Source organism: Eurypyga helias, unplaced genomic scaffold (genome assembly GCF_000690775.1).
Source record: "Eurypyga helias isolate BGI_N326 unplaced genomic scaffold, ASM69077v1 scaffold426, whole genome shotgun sequence".
In the NCBI taxonomy this organism is placed as follows: domain Eukaryota; kingdom Metazoa; phylum Chordata; class Aves; order Eurypygiformes; family Eurypygidae; genus Eurypyga; species Eurypyga helias.
Genome location: NW_010258445.1, coordinates 16,872 through 36,760, shown reverse-complemented (window position 1 = coordinate 36,760; position 19,889 = coordinate 16,872). Strand labels below are relative to the sequence as shown.

The window sequence follows — 19,889 nt, the reverse complement described above, 5'->3', positions numbered from 1 at the left end:
CTTCTCCAGGCTGAACACCCCAACTCTCCCAGCCTGTCCCCATGGCAGAGGGGCTCCAGCCCTCGGAGCATCTCCGTGGCCTCCTCTGGACTCGCTCCAACAGCTCCGTGTCCCAGAGCTGGGGATGTTGGGGGTCCCAGAGCTGGATGCGGCATTGCAGATGGGGTTTCCCCAGAGCGCAGTAGGTCTGTGACCACCACCACAGGAACAACAAACACATCCTTGGGTGCTTTGTCCCTTTTCTGGAGATCCACCCCACCCACAGCTGTCTCTGCAGAGGGTCTCACAGCCTTGGTGGAGGTGCTGGGTGCCACCAGCTTCCTTGGTGCAGCAAAGGGACATCAGACAGCTAATCAGGGGTGAAGTCAAGACCTGCGCCCCAACCCTCCTACCCACGTTTTTCTTTGACCCCCTCACTTTTCTCCCAAGTGCTTTCTATGCTAGGCTAGCAAAGGGGGTTTATTTGCAGAAGTGAAGGTTCCTGTTCCAAGACTCGTTTTGGTGTGGTTTTTGCAGACATGCTCCAGTTACTTTACTGTTACAAGATGAAGCACAATTGTAAATTATCAAAACAAATCCACAAATGGCGAGAGAACAGAAAGCCAATTAGGCTGTCAGTAGTGTTTTCTGTCTGCAGTGCTTTTTCCTCCCAATGACACTTGTTCACTTGGGCCAGTATTTCCCAACCCCTCTGTCCAGTTCCTAATCGATACTGAAGAATCTCAGGACAAGATGCCAGCATCCCAGGGTGCTGAGCACACAAACGTCCCACCTCTTGGCCAGTGGGCAACCCGAAAAATTGCAAGGACTGCGGGGTGACCTCGCCTGAGAGCACCAACCTGGATCTCATCAGTGCTTAGGACAGGTAGGCACGAGCTGGAGCCGAGACCAGAGCGTGCTGCAGTCCCACACACACCGCTTTTGGGGAGCACCAGACAAAATCTTGGTATTTTCCTTATCCCAGAGCCTGAAAGCCTTGAACGTGGCAGAGGCTGCAGCATGCAACGTGCACTCTTGCTTAAGCAACGGCCTGCTCAGGCGCAGGGGGGACTGGCACAAACCTAAAACAGGCAACCTATCACAAGGGATGCAGCGAGGAGAGAGGTGCAGCTCCAGTTCTGAATGTCCAGGGACAGGCTGATTCTGGGACCCCACCCTGGGACACGACCACAGACGGTGTGTCTGATGGCATGGGCCATAAAGTCGTCATGGGTACAAACCCTGAGGTGCTACCAAGGAGGTGAATACAGAGCAGAAGCATTGATGTCCAAATTATGTATCTTGCTTTTCAGGGCAGTGAAAGGCGAGGCAGGAGGCATACCTGAGCGGCAGGTCTCTTACAGAAAGGTCAGGCTTTTTTAGCCCAAGGCACCATGCAGCACCCACCACCTTTAAAAGAGGGAGGAAGGAACTGCCAGCACACGTTAAATACACCAAGGGGAACGGGAGAGCAGGAAAAGCTCCACCAAACAACCCTGACAACACTTTGCTCCTGAGCAATAAGGGTCACCTACGGATGTGTGCATCACCCACGCGCACGCCGGCACTGACCGGTCTCTGCCTCAGAGGACACATCTGCTGGCAAAGAAACCCAAGAGCCATAGAAATGCCAAGCACTGGCAGGGTCACTGTCACCAGTGTGGCCAGACACCTTCCTGCTCTGCTTCAGGAAGGAGAAGCAGCAACCCTGGTGTATTGCCCAGCCTGGCCCACGTACAAGGGACAGCTGAGACCCCTCAGGCTCACGGCACGCAGCAGCTTTCTCCCTGCAGCAGCACCAACACGTTCCTCCTTCACTGACCCTGCAGGGCATGTCCAGTTCCCACCCCTGTGGGATATTCTGCAATCACAGTCCCCACCGTGACCCTCTGCAGAATAACCAGAGCTGCTGGAAGCAGCAAGTGGGTTTGGAAGCAGCAAACCATCCTGCAAAGAGCAAAATGGGGGGAAGGAGACCTGGCCTTGTGGTAAGGAGAGCCTTTGCTTCCAGGGTGGCCTTGGGCAAACTGTCCCATCTGCCAGCATTGGTTCACCCTCTCCAATGCTGGGGTAAGTCCCCTCCTCTTTGGGGCAGTGACTGTCGTTCCCAAGAGAGCATCCCACAGGGATGAGCCCAAAGGGCCTTTTCAGCCCCAGAACAACCATCCGTTTGAGGAAGAGATGCTGGGGGGAAGAGACTGGCATGGAGAGGGTCTGTGGTCTCTCCCCTAGGAAAGCAAATCTGACACCTCATATTAAAAATGAGGGAGAAGGATGAGTTTGTGGGTTTTCATTATGGCAGGGTGGAGGAGAGGAGGTGAAAACAGCGGGGGAGGCTGCAAAAGGAAGGTTACAACCAGGCACAATGCCACATCAGAGACCTGCATCGCTCTCCACCACAGCCCTGTACCTGCACAAGTTCTCCCACGTCACGTAAAGTAAGAAATCAGTGTCTTCCCACCGCTGTGGTGTTTTCCATACCTGGACAGGAATGAGAGGCTCTTTGTCATCGATGTCAATGAGGACGTCGTCCCTGGGCGTGAGGCTCACATCATCTGCAATCAGAGCAAGCACGAGCATCACCAGGACATCCAGCCGTCAGAAATCCCGAAGCCAAGCCACCTTGGGATCAAGCCCCAGGAGAGCTCTCAACCTTGCCCAGAGCTTTGACCCCAGCCAAAGCTCACAGGGGTTGGACAGCTTGGCCAAGGGATGGCCCAGCTCAACAACCCACCCCAGAGCTCCTCCTTCGCACCTCCCGGGCCTTCTGTATCAGACCCACAGCAGGGCTGAGCAAAAAGCAACGTATACAGTGACCCACAGCTCCTCCTGGAGAAGGGCACGGGTGTGCAACCAGCACGGTCCCGCTGGCAGCGCGTACCTGAGTGCTCCTGGGGACCATCCGTCTCCTCTCGGTAGGGGTCGCAGTAGAAGTCCTCCAACGAGCGGATGGTGCACTGCCCCACCACGGGCCTTCGGCCAAACGGCCTGTTGTCAATGATTTTGACGATGATGGGGGGACTGTACAGGCTCTCCTTGGGTAAACGCTGTGAGCAGAGGGGAGGGAACACGTAACTACGCAGGGCTGCTCTGTACCTCCCCAAAGGGAACCAAAGTTGGGCAGGACAGAATGAGCATCCTCACAGGATGCATTTTTATGGGACCTCTAGAGGTCATAGGATCATGGAATTAAAAAATGGTTTGAAAGGAAGGGAAATTAGACACCATCCATGTTCCACCCACTGCCATGGGCAGGGACACCTTCCACTAGACCAGGTTGCTCCAAGCCTCATCCAGCCTGGCCTTGGACACTTCCAGGGATGGGGCATCCACAACTTCTCTGGGCAACCTGTCCCCGTGCCTCCCCACCCTCTCCGGGAAGAACTTCTTCCTGATGTCCAATCTCAGTCTCCCTCTTTCAGTTCAAACCCATTACTCCTTGTCCTGTCACTCCCTGCCCTTGGAAAAAGTCCCCCTCAGCTTTCCTGGACCCCCACCCAGGCACTGGAAGGGGCTATAAGGTCTCCCCGGAGCCTTCCCTTCTCCAGGCTGAACACCCCAACTCTCCCAGCCTGTTCCCATGGCAGAGGGGCCCCCGCCCTCGGCGCATCTCCATGGCCTCCTCTGGACTCGCTCCAACTGGTTGATATCCTTCTGAGGTTGAGGGCCCCAGATCCTTCCCAACCAGCTCTTCTATGACCCCATCACGGTGGGATGGGGGCCAGGTCCTCACCACTTCCATGAAGAGCACGCAGACATCAAAGTTGGGGTTCTTCTTGACGTTCTTGATGACACAGGACTGCACGAGCTGGCCTCCGCACTCTACCAGCAGGCTGGGCGAGGTGACGCTGGCCAGCTGGTAGCTCTTGAGGTTCCTCAGCCCCCAGGCCAGGATCTGAAGGGTGAGGAGAACAGACAGCAAAGACTTAGCCAAAGGTCTGCCGCCGGGTCTCTCACAGAGCTTCTCAGCAATGGAGATAAACCTGAAGGAGCCCACCATGAAGGAGAGCTGAGTCAGCTATGTGGTACGGCTGGTGCTGGGAGAAGCTGGGTCGTAGAGCAAGCATTTCTCTGTGTGCACCGATACACCGGGTCCAGAACGGCTTACCTACTAATGGAGCATCTCTGTGAGTCAGACTGTCCTTCTAAAAAGCACGTGTGGTCCAGGGCTGTGCTCTGCACTAGGGCTTGACTGCTTGGTAAGGCTCATTTTCCCAGCAAGACAATGCTTTTTGACCAATAACCCATGCGCAGAACCAGCTCCCAGCACCGGCGGGACTCTGGATCCACAGAGTCTGGCTTGGATCTCATTTCTGGGTCTCATCCCCCCAGTTAGGGACACATAATTAGGGGTGATATTAGAATCATAGAATGGTTTGGCTTGGAAGGGACCTTAAAGACCATCTAGTTCCACCCCCATCGTGTCCCAGTGCCTCACCACCCTCTCCAGGAAGGATTTCTTCCGCATGTCCATATTCTGCCTCGCGCGCTCCCCACCACTCACCTCAATGGCCGTGCGCTGCAGGACCGGTTTGATTCCTTGGGGGACCATGTAAATGTTGGGCTCCCGCTGGGGCGGGGGGTACGGCAGGTCAGAGTCCTCAGACTGCGGGGGAGCAGAGATGCTCATCAGGTCACGGACAATGGGACACCAACCCCACTGCCTCCCCCTCCCCATGCTGCATCCCCCCAGAGTCTCCTCTCTTCAAAACTCATCAGGACACCTAGATGGGGGGTGGGAGTTGGGAGAGGGGGATGAAGCCACATCTATTCCATGTCAGGACCATGGTGAGACAGTTAAGCAGAGGGATGAGGACAGGGAACGAAGCAGCAGCAGGGGATTAATTAGTCAAGTAACTCCTTGACGTGGACGGAGTGAGATGCTGTGACCAGCTCCCGAAAAGTAGCAATTTCGTGGGGGCAGCACCGTGGGTCAGAGGGTCAGCCTTGCCTCTGGATGCAGGAAGGGGCTGTTCCTCATACAAGAGCTGAGCTATAAACCTTAACTGGCAGCTGCCACGCTGCCAGCCACAGGACAGGGCTCAGATAAATCTGTCTATGCACAGATTTCCTTCAGGGTGAGACCAAATCTGGATGGCAGGGGAGGGATTCAAAATTTGCCTTCACAGAGGAGGAAAGCAGGGAGCCAGACTTCCCCGTCCACTTGCAGAGGATGGGCTCTGAGCCCTCCCAGCATTCGAGTCCTTCTTGACCTGCATCTTCGAGTTCAGAGTCACCGAAAATGCAGGAATGAAAGCAAAAACCTCTAAAAACGCAACCCTCAACCAAGGGCAGTTGGAACCAATTTAGGAGACCGGCATTCTTTTCAGGCGGGAGTAGTATTGCATTAAATTAAGTGTGTATATGTATTTCAATTATAGGATTGGTTCAGGTTTATATGTGTGTGTATATAAATGCTCTACAAAGGGATTTTTCACGGTGGCATGTTAGATATACCCGACGCTAAGCTTTCATTTTCATTGGCAGTTGCTGGTGGCTGGTGAGTCACACTGCTTGTTAGCTGAAGACTTTTGGTAACCCCATTTCGGGGCAGATGTCTGGGGTCCCGCACAGGGCAGACGGTAAATCTGGGGCAGGCCGTCCTCCCTCCCATGGTCAAGAAACGCTTAGTGCTATCATGGAAAGGGACGGTTATCTGGGAGGCAAGTGCCTAAGGAGAAGGGAGAGGTGCGGAGCATCCCCCGCATCGCTTGGGTGCTCAGCGCTTCTGGTAACCCACCTACTTACCCAGAGCCTTAATTTGGTGCTGCTCAGACATTGCACCACCAGCATGAGGTGATCCTTCCTTGGGGCAGAAAAATAGACCAAATGGCCCTTGAAGAGCTCTCCCCAGCTTTTGTTTGTCCCCCATAGCACTTGGAGCACTTCAAGGTGTCTAAGCATGGGCTGAACCAAGAAGCGCCTCATTCTGTCCTTGTATGGTGACATAGTTCATTTCTGTCTTTAAATGCAGTCTTAATTATTCTGTCTTAAATGTCTTTAAGTTGCATTTCAGTTGCATAACAGAGGTACAGAAGTCACCTAGCCCCCCCTAAACCCCAAGGCAGGCTCAACCTCCGCACACCTCCTGCGAGATGGCTACAGTCTGTTCCCAAGGTGGAGTTTTCTTCCCTAGCATGGCACCTGCATGCAAATATAACACGTTGCATTTCTTTATCATCATTGGACTAAAGATCATTTCCATCCTTCCATCTTCTGGCACATTTGTATGGGAAAAGGGGAAAGCCTTGGGGAAAGAGCTCCTGCCTTCCCCCTGCTTCAAGAGTGGCTTTGGAAGCCAACTGCAGTGTCTTCAGTTAGCACTAGCGATTTCTAAGTCCCTCTACTCCCCATGCTCTCCTGGTTGTCTTGCAGTGGTTCTCCTGGGTCTCAGCTGATGCACGAGCACTAAATGTTTCAGCGGATGGGACAGAAATGAGCAGTGAGTCCTGGGGACAAGGCAGGATCAGGGAGGGTTCAAGGTGGTAGTGGGGAATAAGCAGCTCCCAGACACAGCTCTCAACCCAGACGCAGCGGGCTGGATGGAGAAGATATCCACAAAAAGACTTGTGTGGTCTGCTGGCAGCTGGGATGGCTTGAACAAGGAAAAGTCAGAGGGAATCAGGGTGGATGGAGCTCTGGAGACCGTCCAGTCCAACCCTGACTTTGGTTTGGGGTTGGAAGAGGGGTGAGTGAAAGGCAACACAGGTCAGCCCAGTCAAAACAGGAGCTGGAAACGTCTCCCAGTCTGAGTGCACAGCTGGGCCATGTTTTTTCAGGAGAGGCTTAAATCCCAGTGGTTGGGAGGGGATCTAACCCCAAAGTCTACTCCCATTTGCACCAGAAAGGCAGCAGAAGGAAGCCTGGTGCCATCCTGGTCATCCAGGTACCTCATGAGCCTGAACAATGCATGTATGAGCCAGACCCTCCCTAAGGCTCGTTATTTACTGCGAAGGGCACTGGAGACCTCGGGCTGGCGTCACTCTGGGACGCAGCCTCAGTGGGTTGGCCTGGATGGGGTTCCTGTGGGGCAGGTGGGTCAGGCCAAGCCATGTCTGAAGGAGCTGGTCTCTGTCAGGACTTTCTTTGGTTTCTGGGCAAAGGCAGAGGAACAGAGGAGGGTCAAGTGTTTGAGCGTAAAAGGTACCCATTGGAGGAGCCCCTCGTAGAACAAGGCCGGGGTGCAGAGCTGTGGCGTGCCCCGTCCAGAAATGGCAGTGGCAAGAAATGGAGAAGAAAGAGCAGAGAGACGGTTACGTTTACACGAGCTCATCCATCTCAGCCCACATGGAGCACAAAGATGAGCCCTGCACCATAAGGAAAGGCTGACTGAGTGTTTATCCCATCCAACCTTTCATGGAAATGTGGCCAGGCTCTTGGCGTGCCCCAGGACCCTCCTAGCTCATCTCCCAGGCTTTGGGGTTAACTGGCTCCTAGGGCCACCACAACACTCGAACAGACGGGCCCCTCGTGCAGGTCCCTGCCTTGTCTTGTCCAAGACACCAGCCTGCCCTGGCACCGCTCGGTTCGGCCCACGATCTGCTCTGTAGGAGGCACAAGGTCTGGGGAGCAGCTCTGACAGCAGTTTGGGAGCCTGATGAGAGTATTTCCTTCAGAGCAACTGGGACGGTCCAGCACGTGCCCCAGTTCATGGCAAATTCCCTGTGAAAAGTTGCAAAAATTCCAAGGGGGATTTCAACTGGGTTCCAGCCTAAGGCCAGCCCGGAATTTTGGCTTCGACATGCTTTGTTTGGAAGGGTTGAACACCAGCAGACCTCATGCACACACACATCCCACAGAAGTTGAACATTACCCAAGACACCCTGCCATCGGCAACACTTCCTGCGTTACACACGGAGCACATCTACCCTGTCCTGCTGGTGATCGCTCATGTTACCAAGACCCTGATCCTATTGACCTGACTCATCTGAAAAGAAGTGGCTGCCCCGTGGAGACACAATTTTAACAATCTCCAAGACAGAAAGACACTAAATCTTATCGACTTACCTCATCCAGGCTGGAGGACAGCTCACTCTGGAGGAGAGAAGGAGAGTACAGAGTTAGAGCAATTCCTGACTATAAGCTCATCCTAAGGATTATAATTGTAGCTGATAAATGAATAGAAAAAGGATGCTTTCCAAGTTTCTGCACACCACCACCTCCAAGCTTCAGAAGAAATCAGTGTTGGTCAATTCAGACCCTCTAAAATCCAGCATCAGTTAATGCCTTTGCTCAGACGGGCTGGAAACCCACTGGAGCTGTCGGGAAGCACAGCCCTTCGCAATGGGAATGCTGAAGGGGAGGAAGGTAATGGTGTATTTGACAGCTGAGGAGTTCTATCTGGATCAGGATGCATTTGCCCTGCCTTATGGGTCAAAAGCGAGCTGTTCCACTCACTCCAGCTCTTCACCATCAGCTGAAGGAAACTGGCATCACTACAGGGGATTCCTTCATCCTAAACTAAGACAGGATGGACAAATTTCCCAGGCTGCAAAGAGGACCCCCTGCAAACCTCTGCGGGAACAGCTGATGGTGCTGGGAGCCAGCAGCTCTGCAGGGACAGGGGAAGGGGCAGGTAAAGGGGATGCAGGGCCTAGGAGCTGCAAAGAGGAGAAAGGCATTACCTCAAAGCCAGGGATGTGATGGACAGCCGGCTGTGGAGAAAAAAAAGACACACACGTTCCGTTTGCACTCCTGGGGCCGACTCAGCTTTATCTGGCAGAGAAGCACCAACCCTCCCCCACTGCCATGCGCTGCCCCCCTCCATGCCCAATGCCCCAAAAAGCCTGGGCATGAGGGCATCAGCAGACCCTCAACTCCACCCAGCTGCTTTTTGTTAGGAGCAAACAAGGTCCTTGGAGAGGGGAGTCCTCTCCAAGGTCTTCTCCACCCAATTCAGTAACTTCTGAGGGGGTTGAGGAGGAAGAAGAAGGAGACTTGGTGCTCCTCCCAGCCCTCGGACCCCCACCCAGCAGCCCCTCACTGTGCAGCAAGGTTTGTACCCAGGGCATCCCCCTCCAGCAGCTGCAGCAGCATCGTGCCCAGCGCGCAGCATCCCTCCGAAGCTGGGACCTACATCGGAGAGAGGGAGGAGGGAGCTGTGGGACCCTCATTCCCAATTAGCACCTCAGGGCTGGGAGGGAGGAGCGGGGCTGGCAGATTCCACCTTCCAGGCCACACACTTTCCCTGGCATACAGGCACATCTGGGCTGCAGCCAGGCGCCACGGCAGTGGGAAAGCCAGAGTGGAGAGCAGCGAGGGAGTGGTGCGTGCAGGGGGATGGGGAGGGTGGGAAATCACATGAGAGCACACTGAGGCATGGCGAGGGGTTTCTCCCACCCGGGCTGGCTCTGAAATGCAGCCTCCTTCCCCCACGGCTCATTACATGCCCCGTCAGCGCTGAGTGCGGCACCTTCCTGCAGGAGCAACCGCCCACTTCAGCTCTCGTAAACCCCCTCCGGAAATTAACTCTGAGCAAAGGGCAGCAGTCTAGGGCCAAATCCACCAAGCTCCTCCCGCAGGGCAAAGGTGCAGAGGCTTGGAGCTCAGCACCACAGCCAGCCAGGCTGGCAGGGCACAAGCGGTGCCTCCCAGCAGCCCAGGCTTTGGTGCAGCACCGAGCCTCTCCCTGTCTGACCCCTAAACTCCTTCTGCCATGCTGCAGCAGCACAGCCAGCCCTCAGCATCATGCCCGGGTCTACTGGGAGCATCCATCCTGGCGAAACAGAGGACAGGCAGCTGCAGAGGTGTTGAGCTCAGGTGGATATAACTCAGCGCCGAGCAAAGGTTGGATCCCGCTAGGTGCGGAGACTCCAAGGGAAGAAGCTAGGATTCCAGTTCTGGATGGGGAGCTCACCTTCTCCCTCTGAATCAGCTCAAAGGCAGCCAGCAGCTCCCCGACGTTTCTGTTCGCCTTGATGACCGGGTGCCAGGAGAGCCGTGGTGAGCGTGCCAGGCTGGGCTTGCAAATGCAGCGCCCCATGAACTCATCTGCTCCCTGAAAGGCAATCACAGGCACGGGGAGCTTTCTTCCCACCACAGTTCCCGGTGAAGTCCATCACCACGAACTCACACCACAGCCAAGACCCTGCCACTCAAAATCAGGCACAATGTCTGAACCTCTATGGGACCAGTCCAGAAAAAATATGGTTTTGATGCCCTTATAGGCTCAAGTTTCCAAACTCCTCCCTGTAACTACTAGGGATGGAAATGCACCCTTCCTTACACATTTTGGCTCAAACAGGAGGTGAAATTCCTATGGTATCGCACAATTTCCAGAGCAGGAGCTTCAAGTACAGCATTAAGTACCTGCAGCTCTTAAAAAGCCCGTTCACTGGTCTGCAACGGGATCTTCAGGTGCCTTTGCTGCTTCCTGCCGGTGTCTTTTGGAGGAGGGAGGCCAGAAGGGCTCCTGAGAGGATCCTGAGACGTTCCCAAGATGTATTCTAAGTGTTTTTCACCTCTGCACTGCTTTTACACACAGTCTGGAACCCCTTCTGTTCTCGTGATGGGCTTCAGCCCAGTTTTTCTAGGAAGGACTCCAGGTTATCTCACCAGCCCCCCAAATGTCATCCCTACTTGCTTGATTGCTTTAAATCTTGTCCCAAGCTTTTTCCGCAAGGAAATAGAGTTAATTTGGCCTCTCTGCAAAACATGATGTAGATGCAGCTTTGGTGATGTCCAAGGCCACCAAGGACATCCCTGTTTGCTGAATTTTTGTCTTCTGAGTGTCCAGCCCAATATCTGAGCCGCCCAGAGACGTGACAGCATTGCACTCCAGAAGCCAGGAAGGGCACCATGGGTTTGTCCCGTCCACCCCAGCCCACTCACACCACGAAGGTCCAGCTCTCATCAACACACTTACGTAGGTGTCGTGGTCATAGATTTCCACCACGATGTTGGGAGGGGAGTCAGACACGTTCTGGGGGTCCCCAAAGATCTCTATCTCATAGAAGATGAGGGTTTGGTCCCAGGTAGGGTTCAGGGTGTTCTTGATCACCACAGTCTTCTGGCTTTGGTGGAGGAAGGAGACAATGGCGTAAGGATCTGCAAGGGATGTTAGACAAGAGGCAAAGGATGAGTTAGAGCTACCGGCCTGGAAAGGAGAAAGCAGTTCGTAGTCACTCATGGGTCAACGGGTTGTGCAGGGAAGACTGAACAGGCTGAATGAGCTGGGGGTCCTTTAAAAACAGCAGTGACGTTCCCATCACGTCCCAGGCAACTCCAACTGAGAAGAGTGAAGCCAAGGTCTCCGACATCCCTATACACCAGTTTTCCACAGCTCAGGTACTTCCCAAGCTGTGACATCTGTACGTTTAGCAACTCTGCAAAGGTGGTGTCTTCCCCAGACTTGCCCTGTTCCTCCTGAACCCAACACATCCTCGGTGAGGGCTCCAAACTGTGTGAAGAACCGTCCTCTCATGGTTTTTTGCCGTGCCCAGCTCCCTCTATCTCCACCTGAGCCTCCCAAGTTCTTGCATTAGGAGAGAAGGAGGGGTCCACCCCTGCCCACCTGCCCTGACACCGGGGGTCTCTAGGTTTCTGTAACACCAACCCTGGAACATCTCTCTTTCAAGGTGAAGAGTCTCAGCCTACTTAGTTATTCGTCATAAAGGACCAACCCTGACCCCTGCTCATTCCAGCTTTTCTTGGGACAAGACAACCACAATGGTCCACACAACTGAGCTGTCTATCTATGCAAAGACCTTCCTTCTTATCCCACAGCAGCCTCCTTTCCTTAAAAACCTTCGATGAAGGAATTTTTTGCCAAAAACCTTTTGGACATCCAAGGAGACCATGTTAACCAGAACAACCTTTATCATCTGGCTTCTGATAGCTCCAGGTGGTGGAGGCACTGTCACCTTCCCCAGCCAAATCTCCCAGCACTCCCCTGCTGTAGGATTAGGGATTTCCTTGCTGTCTGACCCAATCTGTCCAGGTCATCCCCATGACTTCTCACCCTGACAACAGCAGTGGGGCAGCAGAAATGGTTCACCTATTGCCCTAAGGGGTGGGGTTTTCTCCGGAAAGATGACTCTCCAAGGATAAGCGTTTCAGTGGTGGTAACGCAGCCACCTTCCAGCACAGCAGAGAGCAGGAACTGTTTCCACGATGCCAACAGTCTTTCCCAGGGAGATGCAGGAGGTGTCAGCACTGCACGAGTGGGCAAGCAGTGACTTCAAGTGCGAAGACCAGACCACGGAGGCGGTGGCTGGAACGTCATTGCCTCCTCCCTGGGGTCTTTAACATCTCCAGAAGAGACAGAAGCTGAGGATGCAGCCAGGAAGCAGCCAGAGTCAACATCTCAGCCCCTTTGGCATGAGCTTTGGTAACCTCCATGCCTTGGGAGGGTTTTGGGTTCCCAGCACTCCAGGCTATCCCACCTGGTCTCCAGCTGCCTTACCAGATGGCTCTGGGTCTCCCTTAGGGCTGCTGCGTCACATCTGCCAGCCCCATGCAGATGTCTCAGGTACTCCAGGGTCCCATCAGACCCCTGGGCACAGGCACTGAGCTGGGACCAAGGTGTCTCACCCCTAACCTGGGACAAAGCCAGAGGCAGCACCGCACAGAGGCATTGCGAGGCAGCACTGAACAGTGAGGAGCAGCCTCTAAGCAATTAACACAGGAAGCCTGAGATCAATTAACAACAGGAACATGAAACCTGAGCCCGTTTCTACCCCTTCCCTTCCAGACAGCTTCAAAGAACATGTGGCCCAAACCTGCTGTGGGCATCCATCCTGCCCTGGTGGTCCCACTGGGCATGGGGACAGGACAAGCAGCAGAACCAGGACCAATTCTTGGTGAGATGCTTGAAATATGCCATGGGATCACACTCTAGGACCCCTTGGGGACTGAATGCCCTCCCTAACCAGCCCTTGTCAGGGGTGAGACCTCCATGCTTGCTGCATCCCACCCGACAAGTCCCAGGTGGACCCCTGAGCAACGGGTACCAGAAAAGCCCAACCTCCACCATGGCAGGAGATGTCATGGGGCTGTTTGGAAGGACACAGGCCACCTCCTCGGCCTGGCACCCAGCGTGATGAGCCACCACAAGACACAGATGCACCAGATGGTGTATGGGGGGTCTACAGCACGCAGTGGGGTACCACCTGGGTCACCCCAAAGCCAGTCCCGAGACACCCACGATCGGCCAGGAGGATGGCAGACCCTGCAAATGCGACCCTCGGTGCTCAGCACTGCACAAACCCCCACAGTCCCAACAGAGGTCCTCCTCCCACCCTCCCTCCAACAAAACAGCCCGCACACCCCGACACCAGGTCACTGTCAGCTTAGGCTGGGGGCAAACGCCGTCCCGCCTGCCCTGCAGATGGAGGAGCATCCCCCAGACACCTGAACGCGGGGCCAGCCGAGCAGGGCAGCACCCCCCACGCTCCCTCCCTTCTTCCAGAGACGAGAGGGGGGATGGTCAAGGGGAGTGCATTTTCCTCCTTGGCGTCCGCGCCACAGCAGACGTGTTTAATGAGCCGGGGCTGTTTGCGAGGTGGCCGGCTGGAGAGAGCACTATTCACGCTGGGAAGAACCTTTTCCACTTACGCGCTTTTTTCCAGTAAGAGGAAAGCAGAATGCGTTACAATAAACAAAAAAACCATGGATTTGGATTTGCTTTCTTGCTCTTTTTTTTTTTCCCCCCCCTCTTCTTCTTTTTAAAGGAGGTCTCCATAAAGCCCCTTTGTTTAGACCCTCGTGCGCACAGAAGGTTTATTTTTATAACTGTGTAAAGCCCCCTTAATGAACTCCTTTATGCTTTGTTAAGGCAGCGGAGATCACAATTCCACATTGTGGCATGTTGTTACTCATGTTGTCCTTGGCCAGGTTTTTCCGAAGGAAGGGACTCCCCCTCCCCGCTCCGCCGATCGGGGCCATGAGATCACCTCGGTCCCCACCACTCGGAACAACAAACCCTTTGTGGAGGCGGAGGGGAGACGGGACCTTGGTGGGTGCAGACACTGGGGGATTGTTTGGGTGCTCTGCACCTCTCCAGGGCTTTTCTGCCCACACCCCAAGCCCCTCAGCTTCAAAATATCAGGGGGAGCAGAAGCCCCGCAGGACTGTGGTCCTGCTGCCCAGCATGTTGATGCCCAGCTATCCCTGCACCCTCATCCCCACCGCAAGCCTCCGCGCTTTTGGGGTCTGTCCCCATAGCCCACCCGAGATCCTTCACTCCCATGCCAACACCGGTGGGCAATCCCACACCCAGCCCCTCTGCAAATCCCCATGGCAGACAGTGACAGCTTTGGAGGGATGCTGGATGCATCCTGCCTGCAGAGGCGTGCGGGTGCTCCAGGGATACCTGCCTGGGGGCCTGCTCGCATCTCGGATGTGGCCACTGCCACTGGGCACTGAACGCATGGAGGGCTTTTCGCATTGCCCCAGCTCGGAGTCAGAGCTAAACGGCAATGTCCCCAGTGTCCTGCTTTCCCACCTCGGCGTGACGCTCCAAAGCATTAACGAGCATGGGCAAAGGCAGCGGGGGGGACTTTTCCCAAGGGCAGGGAGTGACAGGACAAGGGCTAATGCGTTTAAACTGGAAGAGGGAGATTGAGATGGGACATCAGGAAGGAATTCTTCCCGCAGAGGGTGCGGAGGCACTGGGACAGGTTGCCCAGAGAAGCTGTGGATGCCCCATCCCTGGAAGTGTCCAAGGCCAGGCTGGATGAGGCTTGGAGCAACCTGGTCTAGTGGAAGGTATCCCTGCCCATGGCAGGGGGTGGGACTGGGGGGGCTTTAAGGTGCCTTCAACCCAAACCATTCCATGATTCTAACTTAATGTTTGGCAGGAAAACAAATACGAACCATTTTAAGGGTTTGTCACTCTTAAGTGTTTTCCTTTCCAACCATATTTTCAATCAATTCTTCCATTCCTAACAAATGGAGTCTCCCTTCTTCAGCCTCGATCCCTTCCCCAAACCACAGGACAAATGCCCTCCACAAACCCAAACCCAGGAGGCTGGTGCAAGGGCGGGCAAGAGTCTGTCCAGGATTCACCCAGCTGGGAGCAAGCTGGTTGCTGAGGGTGAATAAATCCAAGCAGAAACTTGGCGAGGACTCAGACGAAGTGGCCTCTGTGCTCCAAGGTCCCGATTACCCCCTTGTATCCTTTTTAATTTGTCTGAGCACACCTCATGGAGGTTTCTGTCCCAGATTCCATCATCTCGACACCAGCCCCGAGCCCTCGGTCCTGCCTGCAAGCCCACAGCTCGCACGCTGTGGTGGGGGGACGGCTCGAGGCGATGTGCCACGGTAAACATCCCTGCCCTCCGCTCTGTTTTTATTTGTCATGCCCCTGAGCTGTCTGCTACCCAGCCTTGCCACCGGCTTTCAGCATCACCTCGGGTCGGGGAGAAGGAGTTATTAGCAAAGCAAACAGCTCTGACTCACGGCTGACCCGGGTAACTTGTGGTTTCTGGTTGGTTTCTCACATACGAGTTCTTGAAACACTGATATTTTTGCTGATGGGAAATCAAGCTGCCAGGCTGGTTGCCTTGGGAAAGCCTTATGCCGCTGTCTTTTGTTGTTTGGCTGCTGAACACCCCTCATTTCACATCAATAAACACCCCAAAATTTGCTTTACAGACCCCACTGGTCCCCAGGGCTAACTACAAGCACAAAGAAGGGGAGGTGAGCATCTGGGCTTACCCGAAAAGCTGTCCTTATCCATGGCGATCAGATCCCGTGCTTGGTACAGGTAGCAGCGGAGGTGGTACCTGTTCCCACCTGCATAAGGGAATGAGAAACAGCTAAAAGACGAGTCCAGGGATGGGCACAGGGGACCAAGACCTGTGTCTGAAGGCAGCTTAATCCTGGCTTCCCAAGAGAGCACCGAGCCCTGAGCTCAGTGATATTCCCAGGGAGACCCACCCCCCTCTTTCCATCCGCCTACACTTGAGGTGGGTGAGAGGAAGAGGATGGGAAATGCTCAGCTATGGGGTCCCCAAAGCAGAGTCCCCATGTCAGGACTCACTGCAGGGGAGCTGCACCCTCTCCCCCCACCCCTGGGCCTTACTGTCAAAAATGCAGGAGATGGTGGGTCTGTTGACACCGAAACTGAGGGTGGAGAGGGATTTGCCATCATCGCTCCTGTCATCTGTAACTCCCCCCTGCAAGAGAAAACAAGGCAAGGTTGGGCATGCCAGGACCCCCTCTGCGGCCAGGGGTCCCCGCGGAATGTATACCCTCCAGGGTGTTATCCACATGGGTGTCCAGTGGGAGTTTTGCCTTCCCCATGGAGGGACCCGCAGGCTCTTCTGCCCCAGAAGGGCAGAGAGGATCCAGCTCCTGATCCATTCCGTGCTGGGAGGGAACAGGACATGACAGCAAAAGTAGCCCAAGGGCCACCAGTTCACATCCCTCCTCCCAGCACCTCACCAGCACGGAAAAGCCTACCCATAAAGTCCATCATTCTCGGAGCAGTAGTTAAAGCAATTTCACTAATTCCCTTTGCAAGCAAAATATATAACCCCGGAATAGGCTGACAGGACAGCCAAGCCAGCAAGCCCAAGGGAGAGGAAGGTTGTCCAGCTTTCATGAGGGAGACATGCAGGTCAAATACAGGCAAAAAGAGAGAAAAAGGCAGGCTATGACATTCTTCCCACAGAGGGTGGGGAGGCACTGGGACAGGTTGCCCAGAGAAGCTGTGGATGCCCCATCCCTGGAAGTGTCCAAGGCCAGGCTGGATGACGCTTGGAGCAACCTGGTCTAGTGGAAGGTGGCCCTGCCCATGGCTGGGGGGTTGGGACAGAATGGGCTTTGAGGTCCCTTCCAACTCAAACCATTCCATGATCCTATGCTCCCCATGGGAGGGGGATTGGGAAATGTTCCCCTCCTCCCTTTGTTTGGGGTCAGGGGAAGGATGGAGCATGTGTGAGCAGGGAAATAAAAGTCTCCAAGCAAAGGCAGGGGTGAGCGTGCCTTTGGGGAGAGCAAACATGCAGAAGTCACACACGTGTGTGCGTGCAGGTATGTGTGGGTCGGGGGAGGCGGCTGTGATGCAGCGAGGCCAGGTGAGGGGCACAGAGGAGCTCCCCAGCTCTTCCCACTGGAGGGAGCCAGGCTGACCGGGAGCAGATTCTTGCATCCCTTGGGGTCCTTCCAAACAGACACTGAGCTCACCCTGCAGTGGTGCTGAGCCCCACACACAGCCCCGGGGCTGCAGCTGCCCAGCTCCACTGCCAGAGTGGGGTTTTTTGGGGAAGCCTCCCCCACCAGCTCCTACAAAACCCTGTTCAGCAGCTGGGCACCCCACTGGAGCTGTTTTCCAGCTGCTTCCGGCTCTGGGTCACCTCAATCCTGAGGTGCTAGGGTTCAGCATGTCTTAACAGCAACCCCTGAAGCGCGCCAAGCATCCCCTGGAAGAGGGAGGCCCAGGAACCCCAGCACCAATCCACACATTCCTGCATCCAAGACACATTCCCTCTGGTCATGCTTGGTATTATCTTCCTGTTGGAAGCCACCCCTTTGGGATAGCTTGGGGAATTAGCACTTGGGGTGTTGGCTTGTTCTGTCTGAGTTTGCACTTTAATCCTCCCTCCGCTTCGGTTTCCCTGCAGCGCTGTAGGGACAGAGCTCTGGATGATCCATGCCACAACCACAACATTGCACAAATGCCTTTTGCAAAGAAGACAGCAAATAACAGGATAACAGGAATGACAGGAGGGGCTTCTGGAGGCTCCAGCAGCAAGCGGTGTGCCAGTAAAACCCAAGCTGGGAGATGCTCCAGGCTCTTTCTCCTGACAGCATCATTGTCTGGATTCCGTGTAATCGGAGCTCAAACTCCAGCTGCTGCCCCACTCGGGTGCCCTTCTCGGACTCTGCATCCCTGACACCTCACGCTTCAAGAGCTACCTCTCTCTGCCTGCTGTAAAAAAGCATTGGAAGTAGATAGAGCGGAAAATGAGTGCCCACCCTTCCCAGCCCTCAGCACCCATCCGTATTTTCCCATCCACTTCAGCCCGCTACCCTTATCCCAGCTCCTTCCTCCCACTTGTACTTCCAATGGATGGAGGGGTCAACCCTGTGCAGGCCTGGAGGGTCTGGGGCTGCTGGATGGGAGATGCTATGTAAATTTAGGTATTATTTTGGGATGGAGTATCCTGGAAAAATACGTAAGTCATTCAAGTGTGAGAGGAGAGCTGGAAAGACACGGAGCTGCAAAACCAGAAAGTATGGCAAGAGCATTTATAAAGCAATCCCCAGAAAACCAAGTGACCACAGAAAATGCAATCAGTAACCCCAAAATATGAGGGCACCGAGGGAAGCCAGAGTGACCCACTGCGGAGAGGAGTTTGGCCAGCGCAGCCCAAAGGGCGGGTGGGCTGGTCCTGCGCCCGCCGGGCTAACGGGAGGCAGAGCCGGGGAGGGATTCCCCTGCCGCTCCCTCCTGGGCTGTCACCCTGAGGGGACAGCATCCCCCAAAAATCTCCATGCCTGACGTAAACACCGCTCCGTGCCGGACGGCATCGCTCTGCCTGGGCGTTGGTTCACTCCCCGGAGCAGCACAGTCCCCCCGCAGCGGGGAGCGGTGCCCCCCGGCGCAGTGCTGAGGGGTCTCCTCTGTTCTGATGAGGTTCAAGCAGGGGAGTTTTACGCTTCAGGTACTTGCTTGGTGTGAGGGAGTTGGCTGTTGTGTTGGGGTGATTCGGGAGCAGCAGTGACAGGGCAGCGTTTATGGGGAAGGGGGAAAGGGAAACGCACGGCACGGCAAGGCACGGAATGGCAAGGCAAGGCACGGCAAGGCACAACAAGGCGAGGCAAGGCACAGCAACGTGAGGCACAGCACAGCAAATCACAGCAAGGAGAAGCAAGATGAGGCAAGGCACAGCAATGGAAGGCTCAGAAAGGTAAGTCACGGCACGGCAAGTCACAGCACGGCAAGTCACGGCACGGCAAGTCATGGCACGGCAAGGTGCAGCAGGGCAAGGCACGATATGGCACGGCAAGACAAGGCAAGGTGAGGCACAGCGAGGCACGGCAAGGCAAGGCAAGGCACAGAAAGACACAGCAATGAAAGGTACAGAAAGGCAAGGCACAGCAAGTCACGACACGGCAAGGCACGGTACGGCAAGGCGTGGCATGGCAAGGTAAGACAAGGCAAGGCAAGACGAGGCAAGGCAAGGCACAGCAAGGCACGACACGGCAAGGCACGGTACGGCAAGGCGTGGCATGGCAAGGTAAGACAAGGCAAGGCAAGACGAGGCAAGGCAAGGCACAGCAAGGCACGACACGGCAAGGCACGGTACGGCAAGGCAAGACAAGGCAAGGCAAGGCACAGGAAGTCACAGCACGACAAGTCACGGCACAGCAAGGCATGGCACGGCAAGGCAAGGCACGGCAAGGCACGACAAGGCAAGGCAAGGCACAGCAAGGCACGACAAGGCAAGGCAAGGCACGGCAAGGCGCGGCACAGCAAAGCACGTCAGGGCAAGGCGAGGCAAGGTGAGGCAAGGCACAGCAAGGCATGGCAAGACAAGGCAAGGCATGGCAAGACACAGCAAGGCATGGCAAGGCAAGGCATGGAACGGCAAAGTGAGGCACAGCAAGGCACAGCAAGTCAAGGCACGGAACGGAACAGCAAGGCAAGGCACAGCAAGTCAAGGCAAGACAAGGCAAACAAGGCATGGCAAGGCATGGCAGAAGAGCTGCTTTTTTCTAGAACTGTGTTCAGTTACAAAATAAGCAAAATAATACATTGGATTTTTATGTGCCTATATATAATAAAAGTTACAGATGTAACCTTGGCATAAAGATAAATGAGAGATCTGGGAGGCTGCTAAGAGCTGGGCACTCCAACATTAATTGAGGTAGCTAAGAAATGCTTGGAAAATGCATATGCAACATAGGTAACATCAGGTCTAACAGGCTGTGTGGGTGGAGGGTCTGGAAGGGGCAGCCCC

At 54.9% G+C, this 19,889-nt stretch overlaps 1 protein-coding gene across 1 annotated transcript in view; it reads right to left on the bottom strand.

Annotated features, from left to right (window-relative positions):
* The window catches only part of DYSF (dysferlin), a gene marked incomplete at its 5' end in the record, with an annotated part of 87,892 nt that overhangs the window by 53,796 nt on the left and 14,207 nt on the right, over nucleotides 1–19,889 (bottom strand). Inside the window, 11 exon segments of the mRNA XM_010154325.1 lie at nucleotides 2,461–2,534; nucleotides 2,861–3,026; nucleotides 3,713–3,874; nucleotides 4,484–4,585; nucleotides 7,987–8,011; nucleotides 8,233–8,237; nucleotides 8,604–8,633; nucleotides 9,836–9,976; nucleotides 10,844–11,025; nucleotides 15,637–15,714; nucleotides 16,004–16,097. Of these exon segments, the coding sequence (XP_010152627.1) occupies nucleotides 2,461–2,534; nucleotides 2,861–3,026; nucleotides 3,713–3,874; nucleotides 4,484–4,585; nucleotides 7,987–8,011; nucleotides 8,233–8,237; nucleotides 8,604–8,633; nucleotides 9,836–9,976; nucleotides 10,844–11,025; nucleotides 15,637–15,714; nucleotides 16,004–16,097 (1,059 nt within the window).